At 37.3% G+C, this 24,634-nt stretch overlaps 4 protein-coding genes across 13 annotated transcripts in view; 2 read left to right on the top strand and 2 right to left on the bottom strand.

Moving 5' to 3' along the window:
• krz (kurtz) overlaps nucleotides 1-3,278 on the bottom strand; it is a 64,432-nt gene extending 61,154 nt beyond the window's left edge. For 5 of the 8 annotated variants that reach the window (XM_053753382.2, XM_053753349.2, XM_053753342.2 and 2 more), the window contains exon 1: nucleotides 2,859-3,172. The gene's annotated coding sequence lies outside the window, so the exon portion shown is untranslated. Of the gene's footprint in view, nucleotides 1-2,858 lie in introns of all 8 variants that reach the window. The other 3 variants (XM_053753390.2, XM_053753359.2, XM_053753374.2) reach the window with 3 other exon arrangements.
• A 396-nt stretch (nucleotides 3,279-3,674) lies between these two features.
• Nucleotides 3,675-5,869, top strand: LOC128679858 (uncharacterized protein). The gene is made up of 4 exons (XM_053762337.2): nucleotides 3,675-4,138; nucleotides 4,343-4,481; nucleotides 4,822-4,948; nucleotides 5,113-5,869. The coding sequence occupies exons 1-4, from the start codon at nucleotides 3,799-3,801 to the stop codon at nucleotides 5,434-5,436; spliced, it is 930 nt and encodes a 309-aa protein (XP_053618312.1). The 5' UTR covers nucleotides 3,675-3,798; the 3' UTR covers nucleotides 5,437-5,869.
• Nucleotides 5,870-6,447: 578 nt separating this feature from the next.
• Nucleotides 6,448-18,730, top strand: LOC128681967 (uncharacterized protein). Its single transcript, XM_053766356.2, has 17 exons — nucleotides 6,448-6,785; nucleotides 7,297-7,390; nucleotides 8,115-8,289; nucleotides 8,765-8,927; nucleotides 9,311-9,476; nucleotides 10,291-10,454; nucleotides 11,087-11,196; nucleotides 11,523-11,743; nucleotides 12,205-12,316; nucleotides 13,151-13,393; nucleotides 13,896-14,082; nucleotides 14,761-14,974; nucleotides 15,878-16,133; nucleotides 16,807-16,960; nucleotides 17,473-17,540; nucleotides 18,082-18,147; nucleotides 18,487-18,730. Exons 1-17 carry the CDS (start codon nucleotides 6,711-6,713, stop codon nucleotides 18,692-18,694), a joined length of 2,676 nt encoding a protein of 891 aa, XP_053622331.1. The 5' UTR covers nucleotides 6,448-6,710; the 3' UTR covers nucleotides 18,695-18,730.
• A 197-nt stretch (nucleotides 18,731-18,927) lies between these two features.
• The window catches only part of LOC128681950 (kinesin-like protein KIF21A), a 67,536-nt gene continuing 61,829 nt past the window's right edge, over nucleotides 18,928-24,634 (bottom strand). For 2 of the 3 annotated variants that reach the window (XM_053766324.2, XM_053766343.2), the window contains 2 exons: nucleotides 23,454-23,502; nucleotides 18,928-21,669 (listed from right to left, as the gene is read on the bottom strand). In XM_053766324.2, coding sequence (XP_053622299.1) covers nucleotides 23,460-23,502 — 43 coding nt within the window. In that variant the 3' untranslated portion in view covers nucleotides 18,928-21,669; nucleotides 23,454-23,459. The remainder of the gene's footprint in view (nucleotides 21,670-23,453; nucleotides 23,503-24,634) is intronic. The other variant, XM_053766333.2, reaches the window with a different exon arrangement.

Consider the following 24,634-nt stretch of genomic DNA (forward strand, 5'->3'; position numbering starts at 1 on the left):
ACATAGAACTCTTTTGGAAACTGTTTTATGACGTGAAAAATGCCTGTGTAGGCCTAATTTAATGTCTTTCTCAACATTGATATAGGCCATAAGGATAGAGTTGAACATTGAAGTCCGAAACATGGCTTTATAGCGTTTTAAAGAAGACACGACGAATCCTAATCACCTAATAATAGACTCGATTTTAGCCCTTGTCCTTCACAAGGATGTCTAATATAGAAAGTGGTATTGGAAATGTGGCTATAATTATTATTTTTCCATACTCGTATGCCTAAGAAACTTATTTTTGTCTTTAGAACAAATACATTTTACGGAACCCTCGGTGCGCAAGTTCAGCTGGACGTATGACGTTTTTTCTCATTAATAATCCATTATACCTAATGGGTATGAAGGTTATTAAGCATGTATTAATTAAACAAGTGTGTCATACATAGATAGACGCGTCCATTAATAGTTAGGTACAAGGAAATTGAGATGAACTATTCACGATCATTAAATAGGTACCACCGCATTGACGTTATTGAGATAAAAAGTCATGACCACATGTTTACGTTAAATTAGAAAAAAAAAACGAATGACGATAACTATATTGTGAATGTTTCTTTAAATGTACCAAGTACTCTCTATGTCTTCCAGTTCAACATATTTTTTTTAAACATTTAAGCAAACAGTAGTTTAAACAGCAGTGTGTTTTACGATGTTGCTGGCGTACCTAGGTACCTACCTAACATGGTGTCACGCGAGCGTTGTCGTCCTGAATGAATCCTTTCACAGAATTAGGTAGTTCTAAATGGTTTCACTAACATGAGGAAGGCTCAAAAAATATATGTATTTTTACTATTCTTCCAAACTGCATTTAAGAGAAAATATTGCTGTCCTCTCACACATATTGTAAATGTCAAAGGGGAAACTGGAAATTCATCAAAAAATATATTAATTTAATTTGTATTTTTACAAGTGTGTGGCCATGAATGTAATCTGTCTACTTCAAGTGGGGAGAGGCTGATGATCTGAGATACAAGCATCTGATTAGTTTGGATCGGACATCAGTCTCTCACAATCGAATTGTGCCTGTGCATTGTTATATAGCTTTAATTGTGTACTAGATTTAAGGATTTGTGAGAGAGAATAAATAATTATTTTCGGCGCGTATTTCTCATGGCTGACGGGTCAGGATCGTTACATGGAATTAAAAACACACAACAAATTTCTTGCCATTAATGGAGTGGCCCGCCATTGCCTTCTCAAACAACAGCGTGTGTCTAAAGTTTATCTCAATCGATATCGTGGTGATGCATCCTGACGCGTCGCATATCCTGTCACAAAAACACCACATAATCGTAGTCGAAACAACAACTGATACGGGCCCAATGTGAATTTACCTAGAAAGAATTTATGATAGGAATCGAGATTCGCGTCACGGAGGGCGTTGTGAGTAACAGACTGGTAATGCGTTGAGGCGCGCCGGGCCGAATGCGCCGTAAATATTAATTACCCACGACAAGGCAGCCCCTACTTATGTGTACCCCCTAGTGAACAATTAACAGCAATATTTAACGATTTTTCATGTCCAGAAGCATGAACCTGATGATGGACAGATGAATTATTTATTGCAACATTTACAGAAGAAATGTATAGGTATGTTAAACAAGATTAAATGCAAATAATGTTCATATAATGAAAAGTATGGAGCAAGTAATAGCTATTCTAATATCTATTAATATATAATAGCAATAGGTATTCTTCATTTATTTTCCTGGATACCTGGAAAACCTGTCACGGGCACCTGAAAAGTCGGACGAGATATTGCTATTCTCCAAAATTGTTTGATTACAACTGATTTGGTTTAAGCAAGGTTTGCAATTCATCAACTTTATAGTTTAACCCAGGCTCTTGATTGGCTGAAGCCTGGATCCCACCCAGACCCTCATTCCGCACTGAGTGCTAGTAACTATGTTAGGGCTTAGGAAAATTGGATTCTAGTGTATTGATTGGTCAGTGAAAAGTTATTAAAATCAATTATTGGCAACAACAATAAATAAAAAATAAAAAAAAGTTTGTATGAACACACCATACACTCATTTACTCTTGTTTTGTAAACCTTGATAACCAACAGCAAAGGAATATGATTATGCTAAGAATGGCTCTTGCTGTGACATTTTACTCAATATGAAACAACACAGATAAACAAAGTTTTGTGCATATAATGTATTACCTATGGTTTTTTCTTTTAGGGTTTTTGTAGATTTTATCATATATCTTTAGCACAACTTTAAATATTATATTATAAATCTGAAATGGCAGAAACTACCACAGTTAGAGCAGGGAAGATAGGAATAAATATCCCATTCCATGTATGCATGTCCAGTAAATGTTAATGAAAAGAGATGAAAGAATGCCAACGTCATGATTGTTGCTTAGTATTTCAATGATCTCTCTATTTATGGTGAGTTTTTAATAAACTAAATAAACACTAGCATGCAACTATATAATTTACAAGTATTTTAGATAAATACCTATTTGAATATAATGAAAAAATATACCAGTTGACACAAGACAAGATAGAATAGGTACCTATATCTGTGTGGAATTTATATTTTAGTATCAGCAGGTAGGCGCCTCATTAGCATACATATACATACATGCGTGTTGGACAGTGTGATTGCCATTCAAGGCCCTTGTGACGTTCTGTTATATATCACCGCATCACGGCTATAACAAGTTTTAAACAAATTCGCACATCATATGAAGAAAGAACACTGAATATCGTTAATCCACTCATAAAATAGACCATCTTCGACATACTATTATGACACAATAACAAACGGACAACACGTTTTTGATACAATATTACTTACGGTTAAAAGACTGCGGACAGTATATAGGTGCACTTTATTTAATTATCACTGGAAGTCCACCATTGACCACATAGCATTGTACAAGCAAAGTACAGTGAATTACCGATTGCTCACAGCTAAATAAAATGTGTACCGAACTGTGTCGAGTCGCTATAGAAAAGGGTACAAAAACTACACTATGTTTTTGAATGCAGACATCCAAATGTTTTGATCAGTCACACAAAAATAAACTGTTTAATAACCAACTGAAATATCTAAAATCAACACTCGACACAGCACACAACCACCACACATTAATTGCGCACGCAGCAGGCAAGGCAGGAGGCAGTTGCTGGACTCACTGGTGCTTGCTATTCGTTCGTTCGTACAATCAACCTGTCTGTCGAATCCGTATCGTCGCCGCCGCGCCGCCTGTCTACTGACATTTCAACATGACAATGTTGCCATGACGTGAAGTTGCTTTTTTCAGGGCATATTACGCAAAGCTCAGCGCAGATGGCGCTACTGGCACAACTAAGGTACACAAACATTGCCAATGTAGGCAAAAAGAGCCAATTTTCAATATTGTTGCAGATTTACGATCAAAAATACCTTCTACGCAATCGTGGTGCGATTTCAAAGGAAAAATAATAAAAAATAATAAATATATTAGGACAAATCACACAGATTGAGCTAGCCCTAAAGTAAGTTCGAGACTTGTGTAATGGTACTAACTCAACAATACTATATTTTATAACAAAGTGTGTATAAAGTTTTGAACGTAAAATCAAATGTCTGCTCAATAATTTCAGTCAGTGTCAGTCAAGGCCAAGTCAACTGCCAAACCAAACATAATGTCAACAAAACTGACGTGTACTTGTACTTGTAAATACTCTGAGAAAATTATGTGAAAAAGTTAATTTTATCATCCCATGTAGCATCTTAGTAAAATCTCTACATAATGTCAGATGCTGATAGACGGCAACCCGACGGAGAAACATCTGGAGAGGGTCCAGAGCGGCGAGGAGAGGGTGACGCGCCACCAACTGTTTCAGAACGCGAAGCGTATTTCCAGGCTCTTCGGCTATGGATGCAACAAGCGCAGATGTTTCAGAACCTGTCGACATGTTTTCCGTATTATATGATGACCTTTCAGGGCCTTCAGAACACGGCTACAAACGTGCCTTTACTGAATAATAACTATCAGTTCCAAGGGCAACAATTCCCCTTTCAAGTACCAAATCCACCCAGAAACGCACCAGATCCGCAGCCACCGGCTGAGACTGTGACTCCAGCTGAAGGTAAGTTTCTAAAGACATAAATTAACTAGTTGCTTTTAAAATAAATATGTATAGGCAATATTAAAACAATAATAAGACTAATCAAAAAAAAAAGGACAGGAATCTGTAAAAAGTCTTATTTTTCTAGGCTGGCTATATTTATATTATTGCTACTAAGTTTAAAACTTTTTGTGTAATTTTAATTCGTTACTGTATTATTTTCAGCTATTGCTAGACATGGGGGTTATGAGTATGTGATACCACCATTGTACAAGAGACTAGCTGCCGAGTTCATTGACTTCATGTTGCTGTTTATTTTGAAACTCATTGTCACTTTTATTGCTGTTGACATGTTTGAATTGATGTAAGTTATGACTCAATGGTTCTGTTTGCACCTCCCCATAAAAATGAAAAAATAATTTTATTGTGTCAAGGTGTAACAAAAAACAATGAACATTTTTTGGTGATTTACAACTCATACCTATATGTAAAGGCATGATACATATTCTATCATGTTATTGAATATTTTTGAATATTCTTGTCTTTCGTCAACGCACATAAAGATATTGCAATTAATAAGATGCTAATTAATGAATTTTGGCCTCCTAACTTAGCATAAAAGAAATGTAAATGATTAAACAATATTCTTAATTTGAGTAGTAAGTTACATGTAGATCCAGATTAATTTTTATTTCTCATTTCAGTGATTTGGATAAATTTGATTTCTACAAGTTCAGTGAGCATTATGATGACTATAAGTATGCAATGGAGCTGACATCTGAAATATTGTTCTTGGAGATTATCTATCGGATTCTTGTGTGCATATTTGAGGTTAGCACGACTTGTTTTAAATACTTTGATCGCTCTGAATCGAGACACAATAGTTGGCACCAGTTTGTATGGTGCATATTTTTCTTTAATTCTAGTTGCATTTTGACCCTTTATACTGGTGATCATACTAAATTATAATTGAACTTTGAAAATATTATTTTCAGGCTGTTTGCTTGAGTGGCAGCATTGGTCGCACTGGCGGTGCTACTCCTGGAAAAGCACTGTTAGGTCTCCGTGTAGTGACTGCTTCCGCCGTTCTTCCCGTTGAAGGGAGACGTAAAGAAACTGTGTTACTCTACCCAGGGAAACCCCTCAGTTTTGCTATAGCTTTACTTAGGTCTGTAATGAAAAATTTCCTCATTTCTTTGCTTTTCCCTTTGTGTGTTGTCCTTTTTGTGTTTAGACACAATCGCACTGGCTATGATTTGTTGTGTGGCGTTATTGTCGTCGAAGAAAACATGTACCCCCCTCGGAGACATGTTCCTTGAAAATCAGTTTTTAATTATGAGGTAAAACTTATTAGTGCAAATATTTATAAGTAATTTTGTGGTTCATATTTGTTAGGATTTTGGCAATTATAAGCAGAAGAAGATAAAAAAGGTTGGTTACTTTTAAAATTAAAATTTAATAAAGTTAATCAAATATCAATGGAGATCTTTAGTTAAGTTGTATTTATTTTTTTGGTATACCAAAAATTTTATTTGTTTGTATAAATTGGTTAGCATTTTTAATTTTAACAAATTCATAAGTCTACCTAAAACAGTTTTACTTAGTGGGTGGGTGTTCAGTGATTTTATGCATGTGATTTAGTTCGTTAGTAGGTTTTGTTACAGTTATATATGGAAAGCCCTGTTTGGTATTTTATTATACTTACTTTGTAAAATTGTAAATATTTAAAGAATAAAAAGTGTACAACTGAAATTCTATTTATTAATACGATATATCCTATAAAATAGAATGACCAACTCAGAAAATATTTGGGCTGGCAGAGGATATCTGATATTATATAGGTACTACTTAACATGTAGACCCTGGTTAATGTATATATTGCACGTCTGAAATTAAATCCAGACAAAAAATCTTTTATGAACGCGTCTTGTTCTTCCCATGGTTCAGAGCCATAAATTAACAGCATTCCACGGAATTTTAAATACGCCGCAAACAAAATCTAGTATACTCTGCTTAATCCTCTTCTGTCCTGTGTCTTTCGTAAACGTAAACCATGGATTTAGTAAGTACTTCGTACAAGGAATACCTACTAATTCCATGTATAAAATAGACGCGCGCGGGGCCGTTCTAAATGTATGGTATAAAAGAAACACAAATATAAAAACATGTTTGTAAAACTATGAAAAGAAATTACATTACCGTACATGTGCCATTAAAGATTTTTAATCACCAACCAACAAAACTGGACAGCCTGCGCTGTGTGTCTCTGCTGATTCAGAAACAGTAATGTTGAGCAGGACAAGAGTTGTCAAAGTCACTGTCTGTAGACGCTTAGGAAAGTCACTCTAGTCGAGTGACGAAAAATTATTAAAGATTCTGCAAACAAAAATTGAATATTTGCCAATGTTTTATTTTAACGTGATTTATTTATTTTAAGACCAAATTCCTCGTATGTAATTTAAATTTAATAAATGTTCAATTAAATTAGTGCGAAGGTTGGTTAGATGAGAACAAAATCCGCAAACGGTAGCAGCCAAATCAATGCAATTAGGCCGCTAAATTATTTTGTTTGAGGCTAATCTAAAAGAACACCATGAGTTCTCGAGGGTTATCCAAGAGGGAGTTGGAGGAATTGCGGAAGAAGGAGGAGGAGGAAGCCGCAGCTCATGTAAGTAAATATTGAGGTTGGAATGTGTACCTTCACCTTGTTTTGTAATCTTCCCAATTCCACTTTTATGTGGGGTTGTCAATGTACCTCATGCTTAGTACATAAATATTAGAAAAATGCAAATCTCTACTAATTCTATCTTCATTATGCAGGAGTGTATATTGAAAATACATGGCCCTTGTGTTATCATAGTAGTTTTAATTCAACATTGTTATGTGTTTCCCAAAAATTTTGTTCAAGTTTTCGTTTATTTGGAAAATCTCCTGTTTATGGTTGTAGTATTTAGACCACTAAAATTGAAATATCACATACAAAAACAGCAAACAATTCATAATGCTTTATGTGAAATACAATTATTTTAATCTTTTAATTTCTATTATTTCTACAAAGCACCTCTACCGCCAATAAAATATTTGGCTCCAATATCTCAAAAACTTACTGTGTGGGTAAGGCATGTGACCGAACTGTGTCAACCAAATGTATCAAGTAATGTTTTCTGTTTATTCCATAGGTATTCAAAGAATTTGTTGAAACATTTCAAGAGGTGCCAACCCCTACCTCCAAAGTGTGGGTGAAGGCTGGCACTTATGATGCAGGAGCTAGAAGTGAGTAACATCAGTGAAGTGAATCTAATAATACTTTACGGTCATTAAAAACTGTTTTTATTTATTAAATAAATATTTATTTCAATAAAACTAACATAGTGGGAACATTTTACATACCATTATTTTTATGAATATATTACATGTCTGTCAGTAATCTGTGTTTTACATGTTTGGCCCCAATGTTGAACAATTTATGGGTATTAAACAATGCAGTGGTAAATATAAAATATAGCCTATTATTATTTTTTCATGGAACCGAAAAAATACAGCAAAAAAAATTGATAGAAAGAGATATAGATTAAGTAACATTTTTAAGTAACTTATGTATATGAGTTTATTTCTTTTTATTTGGTTGAATGTTTCTCAAAATAGCTGAAAATTGTATTAGTAGTTCCCTTCCGAGCTTTATTGTTTTATCAACCATTATAATTATGAAAGTGAAAATTATTGTGGAAGCTGAATTTGCGCAACAATGCAACATAAACTAGAAACGAATAAAAATGCGAAAGTATTGGTACCTCTTTTTTTATGTTTTATTTAGTCAAACTAAGTGGACCAAAAGTGATAATTTTATAACCAATCACATGTGGTGTGACTGTTGTTGCAATCAACTCTGTTAACTGACTCGATAGTTACGAATTGCAAACCCATACTAAGCCTAGCTGCAACACACAGGCAAAGATATGTGCTCAAAGCAAAGCAAATATTTAAATTTCCTCATCAGAGGAGGACACATCGGAGCGAGGCAAGCTGTACAAGCCGGTGTCCCGGCTGGAGGACAAGCGCAGCGTGGAGCTGGAGCTGGCCCGGCCGGAGCCCGCCGGCCGCCCGCGCGCCAAGCTGAAGGGGCAGGATAAAAAGAAGAGCAATCTGGAGCTGTTCAAGGAGGAGCTCAGACAGTGAGTCGTTTATTATTTCATTAAACTTTATTTTCGTCAAGACTGCAACGGTCAAGTGGAATTGGGCGGGTCATATTTGCCGCATGCCGCCAGATAGATGGCATGGATCACCATAGCTTGGGTTCCCGAAGGACATAGGCGTCGAAGTAGACCACGAACAAGATGGCGAGAATATCTAGACAAGTTTCGTCTCAGTTGGCAAGAAAAGTTTGATCCAAGTAAAAGGTACTTGTGTTATGGGATACTAACTCAATGATACTATATTTCATAATATATACTTATAAATATGTTGTTTATTGGGACGGAAATATAATTTCTATTAACCTATCAATTCCCGCGCGGTCTGATCTGACGCGATCCTATTGTTGTTCAATTGTTTTTATTATCTCCAGGATCGAAGGTTAATTAATCACCTAGACGCCTGTTCTGTTAGCAATAACCCACTTGAAAATATTGATATATTTACTTTTCCCAGGATTCAGGAGGAGAGGTCAGAACGTCACAAGTACAAGAATGTACTGCGCGAGCGAGGAGTGGTGGGGGTTGAGCCTGTGGTCGACGTTATTCCCGATATCGGCTCTTACGACACCGGGGACCCGAACACTACTAATTTATATTTAGGAAATCTCAATCCAAAGGTATTTTTAACTAATTTTAGATGGATACAATATTATTTTGTATATGTAGTTGCGAACATGACTGTTTTTGTATGCAAAAAGATCCCATGGACAACAAAATTAAAATTTTGTATAATTTTTTTTTTAATTACTAGTTTTGGGTATTGATTATATTTAAATAGCCAATTCTGAATTCAAATTAAAGGAAGAACACGTAATTTTTATGTTTGGCCCAGGATGACTGTTAGATCATGCTTAACGTGCGATTACATTTTATTTTGTACAATAAAGTTCAAATAAATAAAAAGATGGAGAAATAACAATAAATAAAATAATAAATATTTTTTTATTATTATCAGCTTATTTGTTCTTACAATGCTATTCTATGCTATTCCCCAATACAGATAACAGAGCAACAACTGATGGAGATATTTGGTCGGTATGGCCCACTAGCCAGCATCAAGATCATGTGGCCGCGGTCTGATGAGGAGAAGGCTCGAGGCAGAAACTGCGGATTTGTGGCTTTCATGTCCAGGAGGGATGGGGAGCGGGCACTCGCTAGGATCAATGGTGAGTTTTTTTTCTTATTAGCAAGTCAGATCTGTCAAGACTAATAAGATGCCTCCGTCACTATCAACGGCTTTATATTACGTATTTGACGATCTTCGTGGCATAGTAGTCACCAACCAGCAGGCCTACCATTAAATTTTAGGCAGCGATTCCAATGCAATTCAGTTTAATTTAGGAACTTAAACTAAATCACATAATAAAAAAAAAATTAACTCGAAGGTACGGCGATGCAGATCAGTTTAGGTCGCAAAGTGGATCGCGTCGGTGTGCGCTATCTGGAGCTCCTGGGTTCGATTCTTAGCGCGGGCAAATATTTGTACTTGTAATCACAAATATTTGTCTACGGTTCTGGGTGTGTAGTGCCGGTTTTTGTGTTTGTGACCATCGGACCCGCAATACAGGGTTTAATAGTAAAAGTATACATACATTGGGTGAAATGGTTCCAGTATGTAAGGACTGATCATCCGTTTGGTGGCTTGCACTGGCGTCTCTAACTGGAAAATTAATGGCGTCGTACAGGTTCTTCAGCGCGTGTGGTAGGACACGCAGGGCAAGACAGTTTGGGTGCCAGGGTTGGGGGGAGGTACCAATATTTCCCAAATTTTAATCATAATAACTTGGCACCCGAAGGAAAGACCTCCAAAATAGTATACAAAGATTATTTTTAAACTCTAATAATTTTGACTCCTTATCAAAAATTGTTCGGCCGCGCGAACGAAGTCGTGGGCATCATCAGCATCAGTATAAAAATAAAGTACGAGCTCGATAATATCCTGAAAATCGTATCGATGGCACAAATGCACTCTTCAACCAGGCAAAGAGATAATGAACTATGAGATGAAGTTGGGCTGGGGCAAGGCGGTGGTGATCCCGCCCGTGCCGATCTACATCCCGCCGTCGCTGCAGCAGCCGAGCCAGCCGCCGCCGCGCTCCGGGTTGCCCTTCAACGCGCAGCCGCCCAAACACCTCGCCAACAAGGTTATATCATAACTTCCCTACACTACGTTCCATACTGATATTGTATCCTACTAATGTTGTAAATGCGAAAGTTTGGGTGGATGTGTATGTGTGTATGTTTGTTACTCTTTCACGCAAAATCTACTGGGCGGATTGTTATGAAATTTGGTATATTAGTAGAATTTAACCTGGAATAACACATAGGGTGGAATAACACTTTTTATCTCGAAATTCCCACGGGAGCGAAGCTAGTATATTAGGAATGCCTTCGCGTGTCGATGACACGAGAATAAGTCAGATCATATCTTTTCATAGAAAATGGGCTATTTCAATGATTTTCGTGTGCTGAGGAGAGCTAGAAAGTGACAAAGGTCTTTTTGTTGCGAACAAAGCCACGGCAACTGCTAGTCGGCAGCAAGGACAAGTTTCATTTTCATATAAATCACTAAGTAGACACTTATATGTAAACTTTCTGTTCAAACTATCAACTGAAAATTAATCTTATGTTAGTGAACTTAAGACTGGTTTTTATATGCGCATTTTTTTTAGAGTAAAACGGTTACCATGTCGATAGCAAGAATTTTCGTGCTTACGTCTCATGTTTTGTGATGCGTGACTCGAATTTTGGCTATATATTATTTTATCAATTTCAGATACCACGCGTAAGACCTGGAGAATATTATCCTAGTGATCCCGAGGACAAAGAAAATTATGAACAGATATTGTCACAGTCTATTGTCAAAGTGGTGGTGCCTACAGAAAGGTAACATTCGGTAATTTGTTAAAGTAATACATCCATAGAAATTATTTATTTATTATTTATTAGTTCATTATTTACAAGTGTGCAAATTTTGAAGAAATGTAGATAATTTGCTTTGAAATAAATTAAAATGTGATAGGCAACAACAGCATTCACAAAGATTGTTACCGTCAGGCCGGCGGCCGGTCATAAGAATGGTCGAATTTTAATTTAGGATAATTATATTTATAATAATAAGGTTTAATTTTACGCGGGCTTCGGGCGCCATAGCCAACTAGTAGCAAATGAGTATGACAGCGCATTAATCATAAAAATAACCATCGTTCTAGAAACATCCTAATGCTGATTCATCGAATGGTGGAGTTCGTGATCCGCGAGGGTCCCATGTTCGAAGCCATCATCATGAACAAGGAGATGAACAACCCCTTCTTCCGGTTCCTGTTTGAGAACCAGTCGCCGGCGCACGTCTACTATAGATGGAAACTGTTCTCATTATTACAAGGAGATTCTCCTAAACAATGGTCGTTGGAAGACTTTAGGATGTTCAAAGGTAAGTCTCATTGCATCAGATAATTTAAATAGTCTCAAATCGCATTTACGTTTGGTCCTTCGAGCCGGATCCGGTAGCCGGTAATATCGATAAGCAAACCGGAACCGGCTGAGGGTCGTGGTCATTACGTGGAATTATACACACACAACAATTTTCTTGGCATTAGTTATGGAGTGGTTTGCCATTGCTTTCTCCATTTCACACACAAGTTAATATAATCAACCAGTGTGCAGGTCTCCTCACGATGTTTTCCTTCACCGGAAGCAAGTGGTGGTCGATGAAAACAACTATACATGAGTCAGATTGGTATACAAACTCATGTGGTACGAGTAGGATTCGAACCTGGGACCTTTCGATCCAAAGGCGTCTTAACTATTACACCACCACCGCTTCGCATAGATACCAAATAATAATAATAATATACGCTTCTAGATACCAAAGCCCTGTATAAATCTCCCCAGGTGGGTCCGTGTGGCGGCCGCCTGTGATGAACCTGTACACCGCTGGTATGCCTGAAGAGCTGGTGGAGGAAGACGATGCCAAAGACAACATTCGGGGCACGCTGTCCAATAAGTAAGTGACATTTCGATCTTTTTCACTACTAATTATAACATACGTACATAACGTGTCAATCTCAACCTTGACGTTGGCAAAATCATCGTTTTGGCGAACGATGGAGCCATGACACAAAAAAAAAGTCGGAAATCAGTTGTCAAACTTGTAATAGAGATGTTACATAATTATTGTGCGCAATTCAACTAAGGATGTGCGGCGTGTGGTTCCGCCCTAAAATCCATATCCTCCCGTGGATGTCGTACGAGGCGACTAAGAGAGACAAAGCATTAAAACATGATAGGCAACGAAAGCATTCCCGAAGAGGGTTGATATCAGGTGGGCGGCCGGTTCGAAATATCATTGCCAAATCTTCAAAATTTAATGGCAATTTTTTTACGCTAAATTTGGGGCGTCACAGTTCCGAATGAAACCGTGAACACGCGAAGAAGAGAGAGAGAGAGATGCCGAAGACCGTGCCAAGTGAGAAGAAAAATAGAAGCGGTATTTGGGCTTCGACGGTTAACGGCTAAGGAAGAAACCGGCAATACGGTCAGATGACAGAAATTTTGTCTGTTCGGTTGAATTTTACTTCGATTGCTCATCTTGTCAATGGACCGATAGGAATTCATTAAATTCTCCTATAACTATTTAAACATCTAAAAAATCTCGTCTTGTTTTGGTTACGAGTGGGTTCAATAAAGTTGGGTACTGTCCTTATTTTAATTTTGTTAATGTCTTAACTTTTCGAACTTCCAAAACCAAAATACGTCCATGAAAAATATGAAAAAATGTTCCTTAACTTTTTTAATTAAAAAAAAAGCTCACGAAAATAAAACGTATATTTTATTACAGCCAACGCGATCGTTTAGAAGAACTAATTCGCGGCTTGACGTGCAGCCGGGAGAGTATCGGCACCGCCATGGCGTGGTGCCTGGAGCACGCGGAGGCCGCGGGCGAGGTCGCCGGCTGCCTGGCCGAGAGCCTCAGCGGGGACCACACCGCGCCGCACAAGCGCGTCGCCCGGCTTTACCTGCTGTCGGACATACTGCACAACGCCGGCGCCAAATTGACTAACGCGAGCGCTTTCAGATCCGCGTAAGTATAGTTGGGTGAATTTTCGAGCATTTTGGTCATTACCTTCCTTAAAAAATAAAGAACCTTTCTAAAATCTTAAAAATCTAATATTGATAAAATTTCACACTACCCACCAACACAGATTTATAAATTAGGGTTGTAAAAGATTATTGTCTTTGTTGAAATTTGAAGGAGGGTAATAACCGTGATCGAAATGCTCAAAAAATATATAGATAGGTATACTAATAGCTCAAATTATTGAGAATCATATAATTGTTCGACGGCCTAAAAAAATACTTTATACGGGTAAAAAAGCCATTTCGATCAGAAGGCTATTTATATCTTACCATCGAGTCGATTCGAAGTGAATCGCAGCGAATCAATCACATTGCGCCATTGTGACGCCACGACAATCACACTGCAATGCGATTGGTCCGCTGCGTCTCACTTCATAGTGGGAAATGAAAAGCATACCCGCACTAAGCCTTCAGTTGTGATATGACGATGGTCTTTCTCGCTACAGGTTCCAGCAGAGGCTGGTGGAGATCATGCGCGCGTGCCACGTGTCGTGGGCGGGGATGACGTCACGCCTGCAGCGCGAGGGGTTCAGGGCGCGGGTCACACGCACGCTGCAGGCCTGGGCCGACTGGGCCGTCTACCCCACTGACTTCCTCATGCACATCAATGACGTCTTCCTCGGACAAGATAAGGTGAATTTTTCGATTTAATTTTTGTAATGTCCGATTGTTTAGTTTCTATCTATAATGATTTTTGTTATCGTTATCAACGCCCCTGGTGTGGCAGGCGCTGATAGGCTGTGGTGATCACTTACTATGAAGTGGGCCGCTTGTCTGTTTGCTTGCTTGGTGGCATAAAAAAAACAAATAATACATGTATGTTTACAACAAAATCTCCATTGATTTTGTTGCGTCAAAAAAAATTATTGGAAAATATGTTGCGATGATTTTGTTTAGTTTCAGCGTTCTGAAATGTAACGCCACAAAACCAAAAAATAAATTATACAATTTTGAAGATTGATCTATCAGCTGCCGAGGCTGTGTCCCGCAGTCAACTCGTGCGACATCTACTTTGCACGACCTTCTTTATCTATATTCGTCTAACTTAAACGAGCACTTTATTATTTAAAAATGAACCATCTTGTTCCGGGGTTCTCACAGAAGAGGAAGAGAATATTTTAATAGTTGCCATGTACAAAAATATGTTGCCATATGCAAATCTTATCAAAAACAACTTTTGTTGTCTATGGTGAATTTTAATTGAACACTAGTTATAAGTGCAGATACATTTTGAAATGTTTTATTTTTATTTATTTTTTAATTAATTGAATGTGTTTGTTTGTTAGTTATATGTATATTTGTGAATGGCAGGAGTCCGTAGCCCGCTCGGGTTCGGGGTCGGAGTCGGGCGCGGAGGAGGAGGAGGCCGGCAACGCCTCCCCGCGGTCCTCCTCCTCCGGGGAGTGGGGCGGAGGCGCGGGCGGAGGCCCGCTGGACGGCGCCGCGCTGCGTCGGCTGGCGGCCGGGAGGAGGCACGGCGCTGACAACGTCACTGATTTCAATATGGACATCGACGGTATTCCCGGTGAGAATTGTGTTTTATTATTTGAGAATTTAATGAATGAATGAAATGTTGATTCACTTGAAACGTCGAATAGAAGATTATTATATAGTTTAAGTTCACAACGGATTAGAAATTCTGGGGTCGTTGGTGTTTATAGAGGACTTGTACTCGAGACTGATCTGAATAAGTGTATTTTGTTACAAGGTATATTCTTGTTTTACTAGTTGCACGAAATTCAAAGTAAAATGTATCGCATGTAGTACAATTGATTCTGCTTTACCTGGGAAAGACATTTCGATAAAAGAGAGAGAGGAAGTTATTCGTGCCACGTAAAAATTTGTTGGCGAACGTAATAGCAGAAATTATTGCTAGGATACGATATGCGTGCTAATAGTCTCTTTGGATGCCGAAGACTGTGTTTCCATTGCTTTATCGTGCTTTGTTGCGACGACGCAGCACGTTGGAGCTCCGTTGCGCTCCGTTGTTTTTTATAGTTGTTGTTGCATGCGTCGAAACGTCATAAGATTTCTAGGTTCTTCATTGATACCTCCTAATACGAAGAAAGTAAGAAAGTTAAGCTGCTGCTTAAGGTCTCAGGAATCGGTCGAGACAATGGTAAAATATAATAATAAATATATTAGGACAAATCACACAGATTGAGCTGGCCCCGAGTAGAATAAGTTCGAGACTTGTGTTATGGTATGGCATACTAATTCAACGATATTATATTTTATAACAAATACATATATTTATCTATATGTATTTTTTATAAAATATAATATCGTTACATCCAAGACCCGGACCAATCAGAAAAATATCATTTTTCATCATGACCCGACCGGGGATCTCGGTTCAGAGGCAAGCACTTTACCACCGCGTCACGAGTCTATAAATGAGAGAGATATATGTCAATATATTCTTCAGTGGACGAAGACATAGACGGCGTGCCGTTAGAAGCCGAGGCGGACTCGGAAGGCAAGGAGGCGCGGCCGGCGGCGGGCGCCTTCGTGCCCTCGCGCTGGGAGAGCGTGGAGCTCGGCGCCCCCGCGCCCTCCCCCACCGCGTGCCCCTCCCCCGGCGGCGCCCCCGCGCCCGGCGCCCCCGCGTCCGCCGCCACGCCCGAGCGCCGCCAGGGCTCCGCATCGCCGCCCGTCGCCTCGGCCACGCCGCTCAACGACGGGTAACTATCAACACAAACACTATGATACATACATTATCCTACAGATGATAAGAACAGAATTATAATTTAATTAACGACTCCATTGCAATGGGTAACACTGTAATGATAGGGCTAGTTATTAATAAATAAATAAAAATAAAATAAATAAAACACTGACTAAATATTATGTTATTTTCTGATTAAATGGTAGATAAATCTCTGCAGTGTTTGACTAGTTAGCCCTAACCGACACATCTGTTTGATATTTTACATATAGACTATCTGTTGCATACCGCGGTGTTACCCGTAAAATTATCGAAGATTTCAGCACGCGACTTAGCTTTTTTAACTTAGCTCCTAGATTGCAACTTTTCGAAAAATTAACTACGTTCAGACTATTAACTACATTAAATGCATTCCGTTTTACTTTTTGCGATTATACATATATTCATTTTTCGTAAAACATGACACATAAATATAACCTAGTTAAATTATATCGTTTAAAGTTTTTGCGTGATGAAGATTATAAATATACAAACACATAGACGGACAAAAAATTGTTTTCTTCTATGAGTCCCATAAGACCCCAATTACATTTATATAATATATATATATATTATATAAATGTATATATATATATATATATATATATATATATATATATATATATATATATATATAATGTATTCCGCAGCGAAGAACAGCAGCTGAAGCGGTCGACCCTCCGCGACATCGAAGTGAGAGTGCTGAAGTACGCGGACGAGCTGGAAGCGGGCGTCCGGCAGCGGAGGCCGACGCTGACGGCGCACCAGCAGATACAGCACTACAGGCGGAAACTTATCAAGAAGGTGAGCTAAAAGCTCAGCTCAATCTATGTATATAAAAGAACTTAAACTTTAGTACGTAGTTTCCTTATGTGGTCTAGGGAGGGGTGCACTAAGAAAGGATTTTTCAAAATTCATCCTCTAAGGGAGTTCAAAGTTTGTATAGGAAACCAGATTAGTTAGAATTTCAATATTACACTGAACCAAACCAACCAATCCTGAAATTTTGCATACATATAGTTTGAAGTATGGAGAAGGACATAGGGCACCTTTCATCCCAGAAAATTTTACACGTAAATTCACGCGGGCAAAAGTTAGTATTTTTATAAATCCCAACTAATATTATAAATTTGAAAGTAAGTTTGTTTGTTACACGCATTATCTATTGGACCGATCATATAGAAATTATTGCATCGATAGAAATAACCTGAACAACTTTTATCCCGAAATTCCCACGGGAGCGAAGCCCCGGGGCGCAGCTAGTATTTATATGAACAAGTTATGGTTGTTGTATAAAGTGTAGACAATGTGTGCAGGCGGCGCGCGAGGCGCGCGAGGCCGCGGACGCGCGGGAGTCGCCCGCAGACGACGACGCCTACTCCACGTCAGTACAGCTCCCACGCACATACACATACTTATATTATGATATCATACATGCGAAAATGTCTATCTGTCTGTCTGTCTGTTCCGCTTTCACGGCTGAACCGCTAGACCGATTTTGAAGAAACTTGGTATGCGTGTAGTTAAAGATCCCCGTTCAGACATATACTACTTTTTCTTTTCTTCAAAAATCAACCCCCATATGATTATTACGTGTCTGTTCCGCTTTTGCAGAGAAATTCACGCTGACGAAGCCGCGGTCAAGAGCTAGTACACACATACACATGCTAATAGCACAGTTTCATGAGATTCATATAGTTCGGCGGCCTTGCTGAGCCAAAACCGCCAGAATTGTTACAAAATATTTTCATATTAAGTTAAGGAACGTGATATTGTACTTATAAGTTTTTTCAGAACTATTCTGTGTTCCACTGCTGGGCAAAAATGTCAAAGTGTTTCAGGCAGAGTCCATATAAATACGAAATTTGCATGCCCACGTGTGTAAAACATACACGCAAACATCAAAATTATGTTGATTATTTCAGATCATCCAAAAAATCTAAGAAATCTCGAGACGCCTCACAATCGCCGCCCGCCAAACGACGCTATACGTAAGTTAGAAATTTTAAATCCATAATTTCATTTGTGTGGAGGTAGTTGGAAGGGTGAGAAAGGAAAACAACTAAAGGGTGGAGTGTGACGTAAATAAATAAATAATTTATATTTAAAAATATTTCGAGGGTGATATAAAAGCTAAATAGAGGAAAGCCATAGACAAAATAAAGGACGCATATTGGTGTGTTGTGGAAAAATCAAAAAATAAATTATTGAAGTAAACCAATAAATAAGTTATATTTATTGGTATAAGCTCTTAAAATATCGATACGATCATAAATATCGTATGATCATTTATAGTTTATGAAAATTTCTGCAAAATTGATTGTTTTCAGTGATCGCAAATCTCGGTCGCGATCACGTTCCCGCGAGCGCGAACGAGAACGAGAAAGAGAGCGCGAACGCGAGCGAGAACGGGAGCGGGAGAGGGAGAGGGAGAGGGAACGCGAGAGGGAGAGAGACAGGGAGACGCGGCGGCGACGCTCGCCCGCCACACCGCCGCATCACCATCGCAAACACAAGCATGGGAAATACAAGTACTGATGGACTATGTAAATAAATTTATTTATAAGACGACCATATTGTTTTATATTTTCTCATTTCCCTTTAAAATATTCTTAACCAAGGAATAGTAATTCTTGTTGTCTTGTTAAAAGAGAGAAAGAGACAAAATTAAGAATTTTATAAAATAGGAATAAAATAGGAACTACAATAACACAATCAAGTTTATACCGCACTTTTGTGATATTGTTTTCCTTCAAAAAAATCGCAACATCTAAATTAAATTATGCTTTTATTTTAACATTTTCGGCTTTTAGGGTAAAATCCATTAGGTATAAAATATGTTGAAAAATTATATAATTCTAAATAAAATCGTTACCAATTGAGTTACATTTAGATACATAGGTATATAAAATCATGAAATTATTACAAATAAAAAAATAATTACATACAATAAAAAAAATCGAACTAAATATTAAATCTAAATATAAAAATGGTATTCATAAAAATACAGCTGCAAATAATACGCAATCCAATCTTCTACAACCAAGTAATTTCAATTAAAGAGCTACTTACTAACTCTATAACTTCGTTTCATGTAATACTACTTGCAAGAAAATAACTTCAAGAGACAAAAATTATCCTCATCGATAAATTAAATTTACAGATATATCAAAAATATAGATGTAAAGTAGGTAACACAAAATTATCTATGACCCTATATATATACGATACTAAGGGCGTATATCTCCCTCTTGCTAATAAAGGATCTGATTGTACACTGCGCAAGTTTTAATTTGTTCTTTATTTGATCTAGCTATACGCAAATATATTGAGCTAAATCTTAAAAAAAAACCACTCGACACTAATCCACCAGCAGCAAAAATGACTAGCTACTAGCGATGTGAATAAAATATAAAAACATAGCTTTGTTTCAGAGGCCAAGCATAACATTATATACATATATTAGTAACAACACGAATATATCCTTTAATAAAGCTAGCATACTCATAGCCTCAACTCTGCAGCTACAGGGAAACTAGGAGAGATCAATTTCCAAACTCTAATGTTTACTTTAATGACGACATGGGACGCTTTTAAAAAATATTTTCTTACAATTAAAATACTAAACAAAAAAATCTCTAAGTATTGAGTATAAATAAAAAAAAAATACTGAAATCAAATATATTTTCACATAAACGTCATTGATATTTGACGAAAATAATAAATTCGATAATCGATCTATGTCTTCTAGTATATGAGTGTATAAAAAGTAATACTCAACGCTAGACGCTGAATACGTCACACCCGTAGCGTAGGAATGTATTAAAATATCTAAATCCCTAATCACAGATACATACAATTGATGTTCTAATCTAGGACATATTAAAATTTTAATTAAATAGAGGAATACAATAATTGCAAATACATGCCTTAAATAAGTTTAATTTAAATAATATTTTCCTTAGAAACATTATAACTTCGTATTTCGTTTGAAGTTAATATAATACTTGTGCGGAGAATTTGGCAAAATGCATTGGCTTTAAAATATTAATTTACATATTCATATAAAAAGAAATTATGATATACATATAAACATGAGAGGTATGAGTCATGTTATATCTTTACTAATAATGAAATAAAAAATAACAAACCAAGCAAAATACAATTTTTAATGGTTCTTTTATAAGATACCTATCTACGCCTATGTATTCCATTTGGAAACATAACTTATTATCTTTATGAAGGCCATTGTTGTGAACTAGCAGTATACTTGTGATCATGATTACATCAAGATTAATGCTTAACTAACGTTACTACTTCTATGCACTACGATACACTAATAGCTAATAGTTAACTTATATTTTAGGCCATAAGAATGTCCAGTCTACTTATTAAAATTGATACAAGGAATTGCTTTATGTAGTCTTTTTGTTGTGTATTATACAGGGTTACTGTATCTAACGCATAACCTTCCAAAGGCGAATACCTTATGAGCCTTTGGAAGGTTGTGCGTAAGCGTAAGAGACTAACATACCAATACAAAAAAATCATTTTTTTAGTTCTAATGTCGTTTCTATAAAACGTTAGATTCATGTTCGATTATGCTACATAACGCTACTGTACTGTCTCGTGTTGCTTGACTATTACATAAAGTTAAGATGTGTATAATCGCAAATTAGATTGTATTTTTTATATGAAAAAAAAATACGAATCACGAAAAGTCGTAGAATCAAAGTTGCTTGTTTTTGCGTTTGATACCAACCAGAAACCCTGTATAATGGCGTTTTCTCCATTTCACTGTAGTAATATTTTTTATTATGAAAATATCTTTCGACATTAAAAAAAAGTAATTTTTCATTTCATGCATCTCATTAGATCAGTTTGATAACTAGTCAATTAATTCATTAAAATGTTTTAGAAAATGCTATCACACTATTTTTAAGATCACCTAATAAAATTAGTGTCTTTTTGGTCCTAAAGGCCCTTATTATTATGAATAACTGGGACGGTAGGTAATCGACTATTTGAGCTTATCGTGATGTCTTTTGGATGGCAAACACCTGACAAATATTCCAGAATTTTAGGTAAATTTAGAACAACTACCTAATTATAACAAACCCATTCAAAGAAGTATTTAGTTAGTTGATTTATGAAATTGCCAAAAATTGCTGCACAATTTCTATTTTAACTATACCACCTTCTAAATCCACCTACGCACAAAAACACGTCTTCCAAATACACAAAATCGTGCGTCCCTTTCATTTGAATCATATTTAGAGCGACAATACTGTCACCTCCAAGCTCTGCGGTTGCGTGGCGTCGCGTCGCGCGTCGTTATGAGTCTTGACATCGTCCCCGGGCTGATGCTTGAAGCTAGCGGCGTTCCCGAGTTGATGCGTGACGCAAGCGGCGTTCCCGAGCTGACGCGCGGTATCCGCGCCGGCGGTGACGTCACGCCCGCAGGTGATTGTCATCTGCCTGAGCGTAGCACGTAACATTTGATGCGGCCATCGCTATTGGATAAATATATTGTTATATTGGTATATACATGTCACACATGCTTTTTAAACTTAATTAAAAATAACGAGATTACAAAATTCAGGACTCGAGCGGGAAACCAACAAACAACCAACAACATATGGATGTTTGTTGGATGCCTATCCGGGACAATATAACTTGAGTGAGTCCAATTTCCGATCGAAACCTGATTTTTTTTAGCTGAATTGCTTCAAATATTGTTACGTTATCACAGCAATATCAACTGTTTATTAAGTCAGTTCCTTGAATTTTAACATGTACGACTTGTGTCTGATTAAACACAAAGCTTTTTTCAAATCAAATGATAGGTAGCTACTTATAGTTCGATTAAAAAACTCAGCAAAACATTAGATAAAACAAATTAGATTGAAAATATCTTCTTAACTATCTACGACAAAAAATATTTAAATAATGTTACATATCAAAAATATTTTACAAGTGTTAATAGTGTATTAAAATAAATTTCTAAAACGAACAATCAAAGCTAAACAGGTTAGTGACAACTACGATGAAGGTTAGTGACGCTTGAAGGGTACAGTAAAGTTTGGAAAAAACAACTTTATGGCTTTGCTCCAAGGAAGAAAATAGCTACGCACGCTTGTTCGTTGTGTGAAGCGACGGCGACAATGCCTGCAAGCTGAAATCTCACCACCGATGTCGTCATGTGAGTAAATATACACTATGATAAATGACAGAAGCCCAAATCCGTTGGTCACAGCGTTCGGACGGGTTCTGTCCGTCTCAGTCACAAATGTTACGTGCGAAAGAGATAAACAATCCGCGACGGATTTGTTCATCATGTAGTCTGATAAATTCTCTTTCGCACGTTTGATTTGTGTCTGAGACGAATAGAACCCGTCCAAGGATGAACTCGTAAATTAATTTCAAGCCTAATGCATCTTCCCCTCATTTAACGACACGATACCGCCTGCGCATGCGATTCTTGAAACCTATTGAAATCGCCTCTTATATCTGGTACATTTTGCCGGGGCGTGCTGTACTAAATTTAAGTGGGGAGAAATCAACAAGGTTCAAAGTCGCATGCTACGTGCGAGTTGGGGCTGTGTTGTTAAATGAGCTATGTTATATAAAGTATAAAAAGTGATATGAAGATATTTTAGTGAAAATGCCAACACCGTATTTTATCAGGAAATAAAGTCAATATTGATTGTTCCTGACAGAGTTCCTGAATACTTTCTTGAGTGAATATATGGGATTAATTAAAAAGCGAAATGATGACGTGCGTCTGTGGGATGGCGTTGCGTCAAAATGCGTGATTGCTGTTGGTTTGCTATTATATACCTTATTGCGTGTGTAATAAAGTCCACCTTTCTCACTTTATGTGTGTACACAGGCTGTATGGTGGAAGGCCTTTTCTGTTTTTTAAAAACATTGAAATTTTACCACAGTAGTATATTTTCGACGTTTTACGAGTAGTCGATTTCAAGTGTTAAAAAACGACGGCTTTATTATCGCGCTTCTCTTGCCGTTGTGCGAAAATTCCGTCAACAATTGTCCGTGTAGGTACGTCATAATGCATATTATTGAGTTGAACTTTGTAACAAAATACTACGAGTAACTATGCTTTCTGTGAAATTGTTACTAAGTTTATGTAACTTCAAAACTGTTTGTATAAAATAGCAAAAGGTGTATGAAAATGTTCTGCAATTTCCAGTTCTATCTACATGTTATCCTACAATCCAAAATCAGAAACAACTTTATTACTGAAGCAATAAGGTCTACAATTGGCTACCCTAACCTGAGCTCACTGGTCGCGGACGAGCCGCCACGCGCGCACATCGCCGCCGCTGCAACACATGTTACGTCACTTCCACTTCAAACAACAATAAACATACGGCGATTTACACACGATTTAATTTTGTGAGGCACTGCCCTGAATTGTACAAGTACGCAGACCTAATGTTGTACACAATATGACAGCTGTTATGTACTGTAATTCTATTCAAGCCACAGATATAAGAAAATTACATCGAAGATGTTCTTATATCTGTCTAATAAACTTCTCCGATAAATAGATTGCTGTATCGGTGGCATCTTCTTCGACGATTCGACACGCTAAGAAGAACTTTGGTTGATTATATCATATGGCTCCATCGTTCGCCAAAACGATGATTTTGCCAACGTCAAGGTTGCGATTGACACGGTATATAATATATTATAATGATATATGAAATACTGATCAGTGTGTAACCTAAAATATAAAAGTATATAAATATATTATAGATACATACATACGGATAAAGTAAATAAAAATTATAAGTAGATATTATTATTTTTGACGATTGGAATCGCCCGATATCTTGGGTACTAAAAAGGACACTTGATGCAAATGACCGTTGGACGCGTCTTTAATAATTTTTGTGACATTTTGTGTGAATCGTGAAACACTTTGTGCATTTTTTCTGTTTGTTTTGACATTTTTATCATACGATTATTCGTATTTTGTGCATTTAGCTATCAAAATATTAGTTCCATGGACGCTCGGCTTTCAGTTGAGCGCTAAAATGGCGAAAATCAAATGGATAATTTAGGCATAATCAATATGATGTCTAAGGTACTTGTATTATTCACGTCAGTGATGTAAGGTCAATGCGACATGAGTTGCGCTTCACCGTCTACCGATGCAGTGCGCTGCTGTGTGTAAATCGCCTACACCATGGCCAGCCTAAGAAAGATGAGAGGCCGTAGTGAGTTTGCAGTTCCTCAATGGCTGTCGAAACTTCTAATTAAAACCAGAATGAAGGAATGAATGTTTCCCATTGTACAATATGGCCAGACTAACTTCTGTCTAAGCTCTGGTGCGGTGTGCGAAACGAGTAAATAAAATATCACCCGATCCGGATTCTCACGCAATCAAAGTTTATTCGATCAATTTTCTCTAATTTCTATCGAAGGTTGGATTTATGTTTTTCGATAATG

This window comes from Plodia interpunctella, chromosome 2 (assembly GCF_027563975.2).
Source record: "Plodia interpunctella isolate USDA-ARS_2022_Savannah chromosome 2, ilPloInte3.2, whole genome shotgun sequence".
Lineage (NCBI taxonomy): Eukaryota > Metazoa > Arthropoda > Insecta > Lepidoptera > Pyralidae > Plodia > Plodia interpunctella.

Bases quoted from the DNA above. Each gene is read 5' to 3' on its own strand.
- LOC128679858 (XM_053762337.2), top strand. From the start codon at position 3,799: ATGTCAGATGCTGATAGACGGCAACCCGACGGAGAAACATCTGGAGAG. The intron at 4,139-4,342 runs GTAAGTTTCTAA...TATTATTTTCAG, and splicing joins GACTGTGACTCCAGCTGAAG to CTATTGCTAGACATGGGGGT. The intron at 4,482-4,821 runs GTAAGTTATGAC...TTCTCATTTCAG, and splicing joins GTTGACATGTTTGAATTGAT to TGATTTGGATAAATTTGATT.
- LOC128681967 (XM_053766356.2), top strand. From the start codon at position 6,711: ATGAGTTCTCGAGGGTTATCCAAGAGGGAGTTGGAGGAATTGCGGAAG. The intron at 9,477-10,290 runs GTGAGTTTTTTT...CTCTTCAACCAG, and splicing joins GGCACTCGCTAGGATCAATG to GCAAAGAGATAATGAACTAT. The intron at 13,394-13,895 runs GTAAGTATAGTT...TTCTCGCTACAG, and splicing joins GCGAGCGCTTTCAGATCCGC to GTTCCAGCAGAGGCTGGTGG.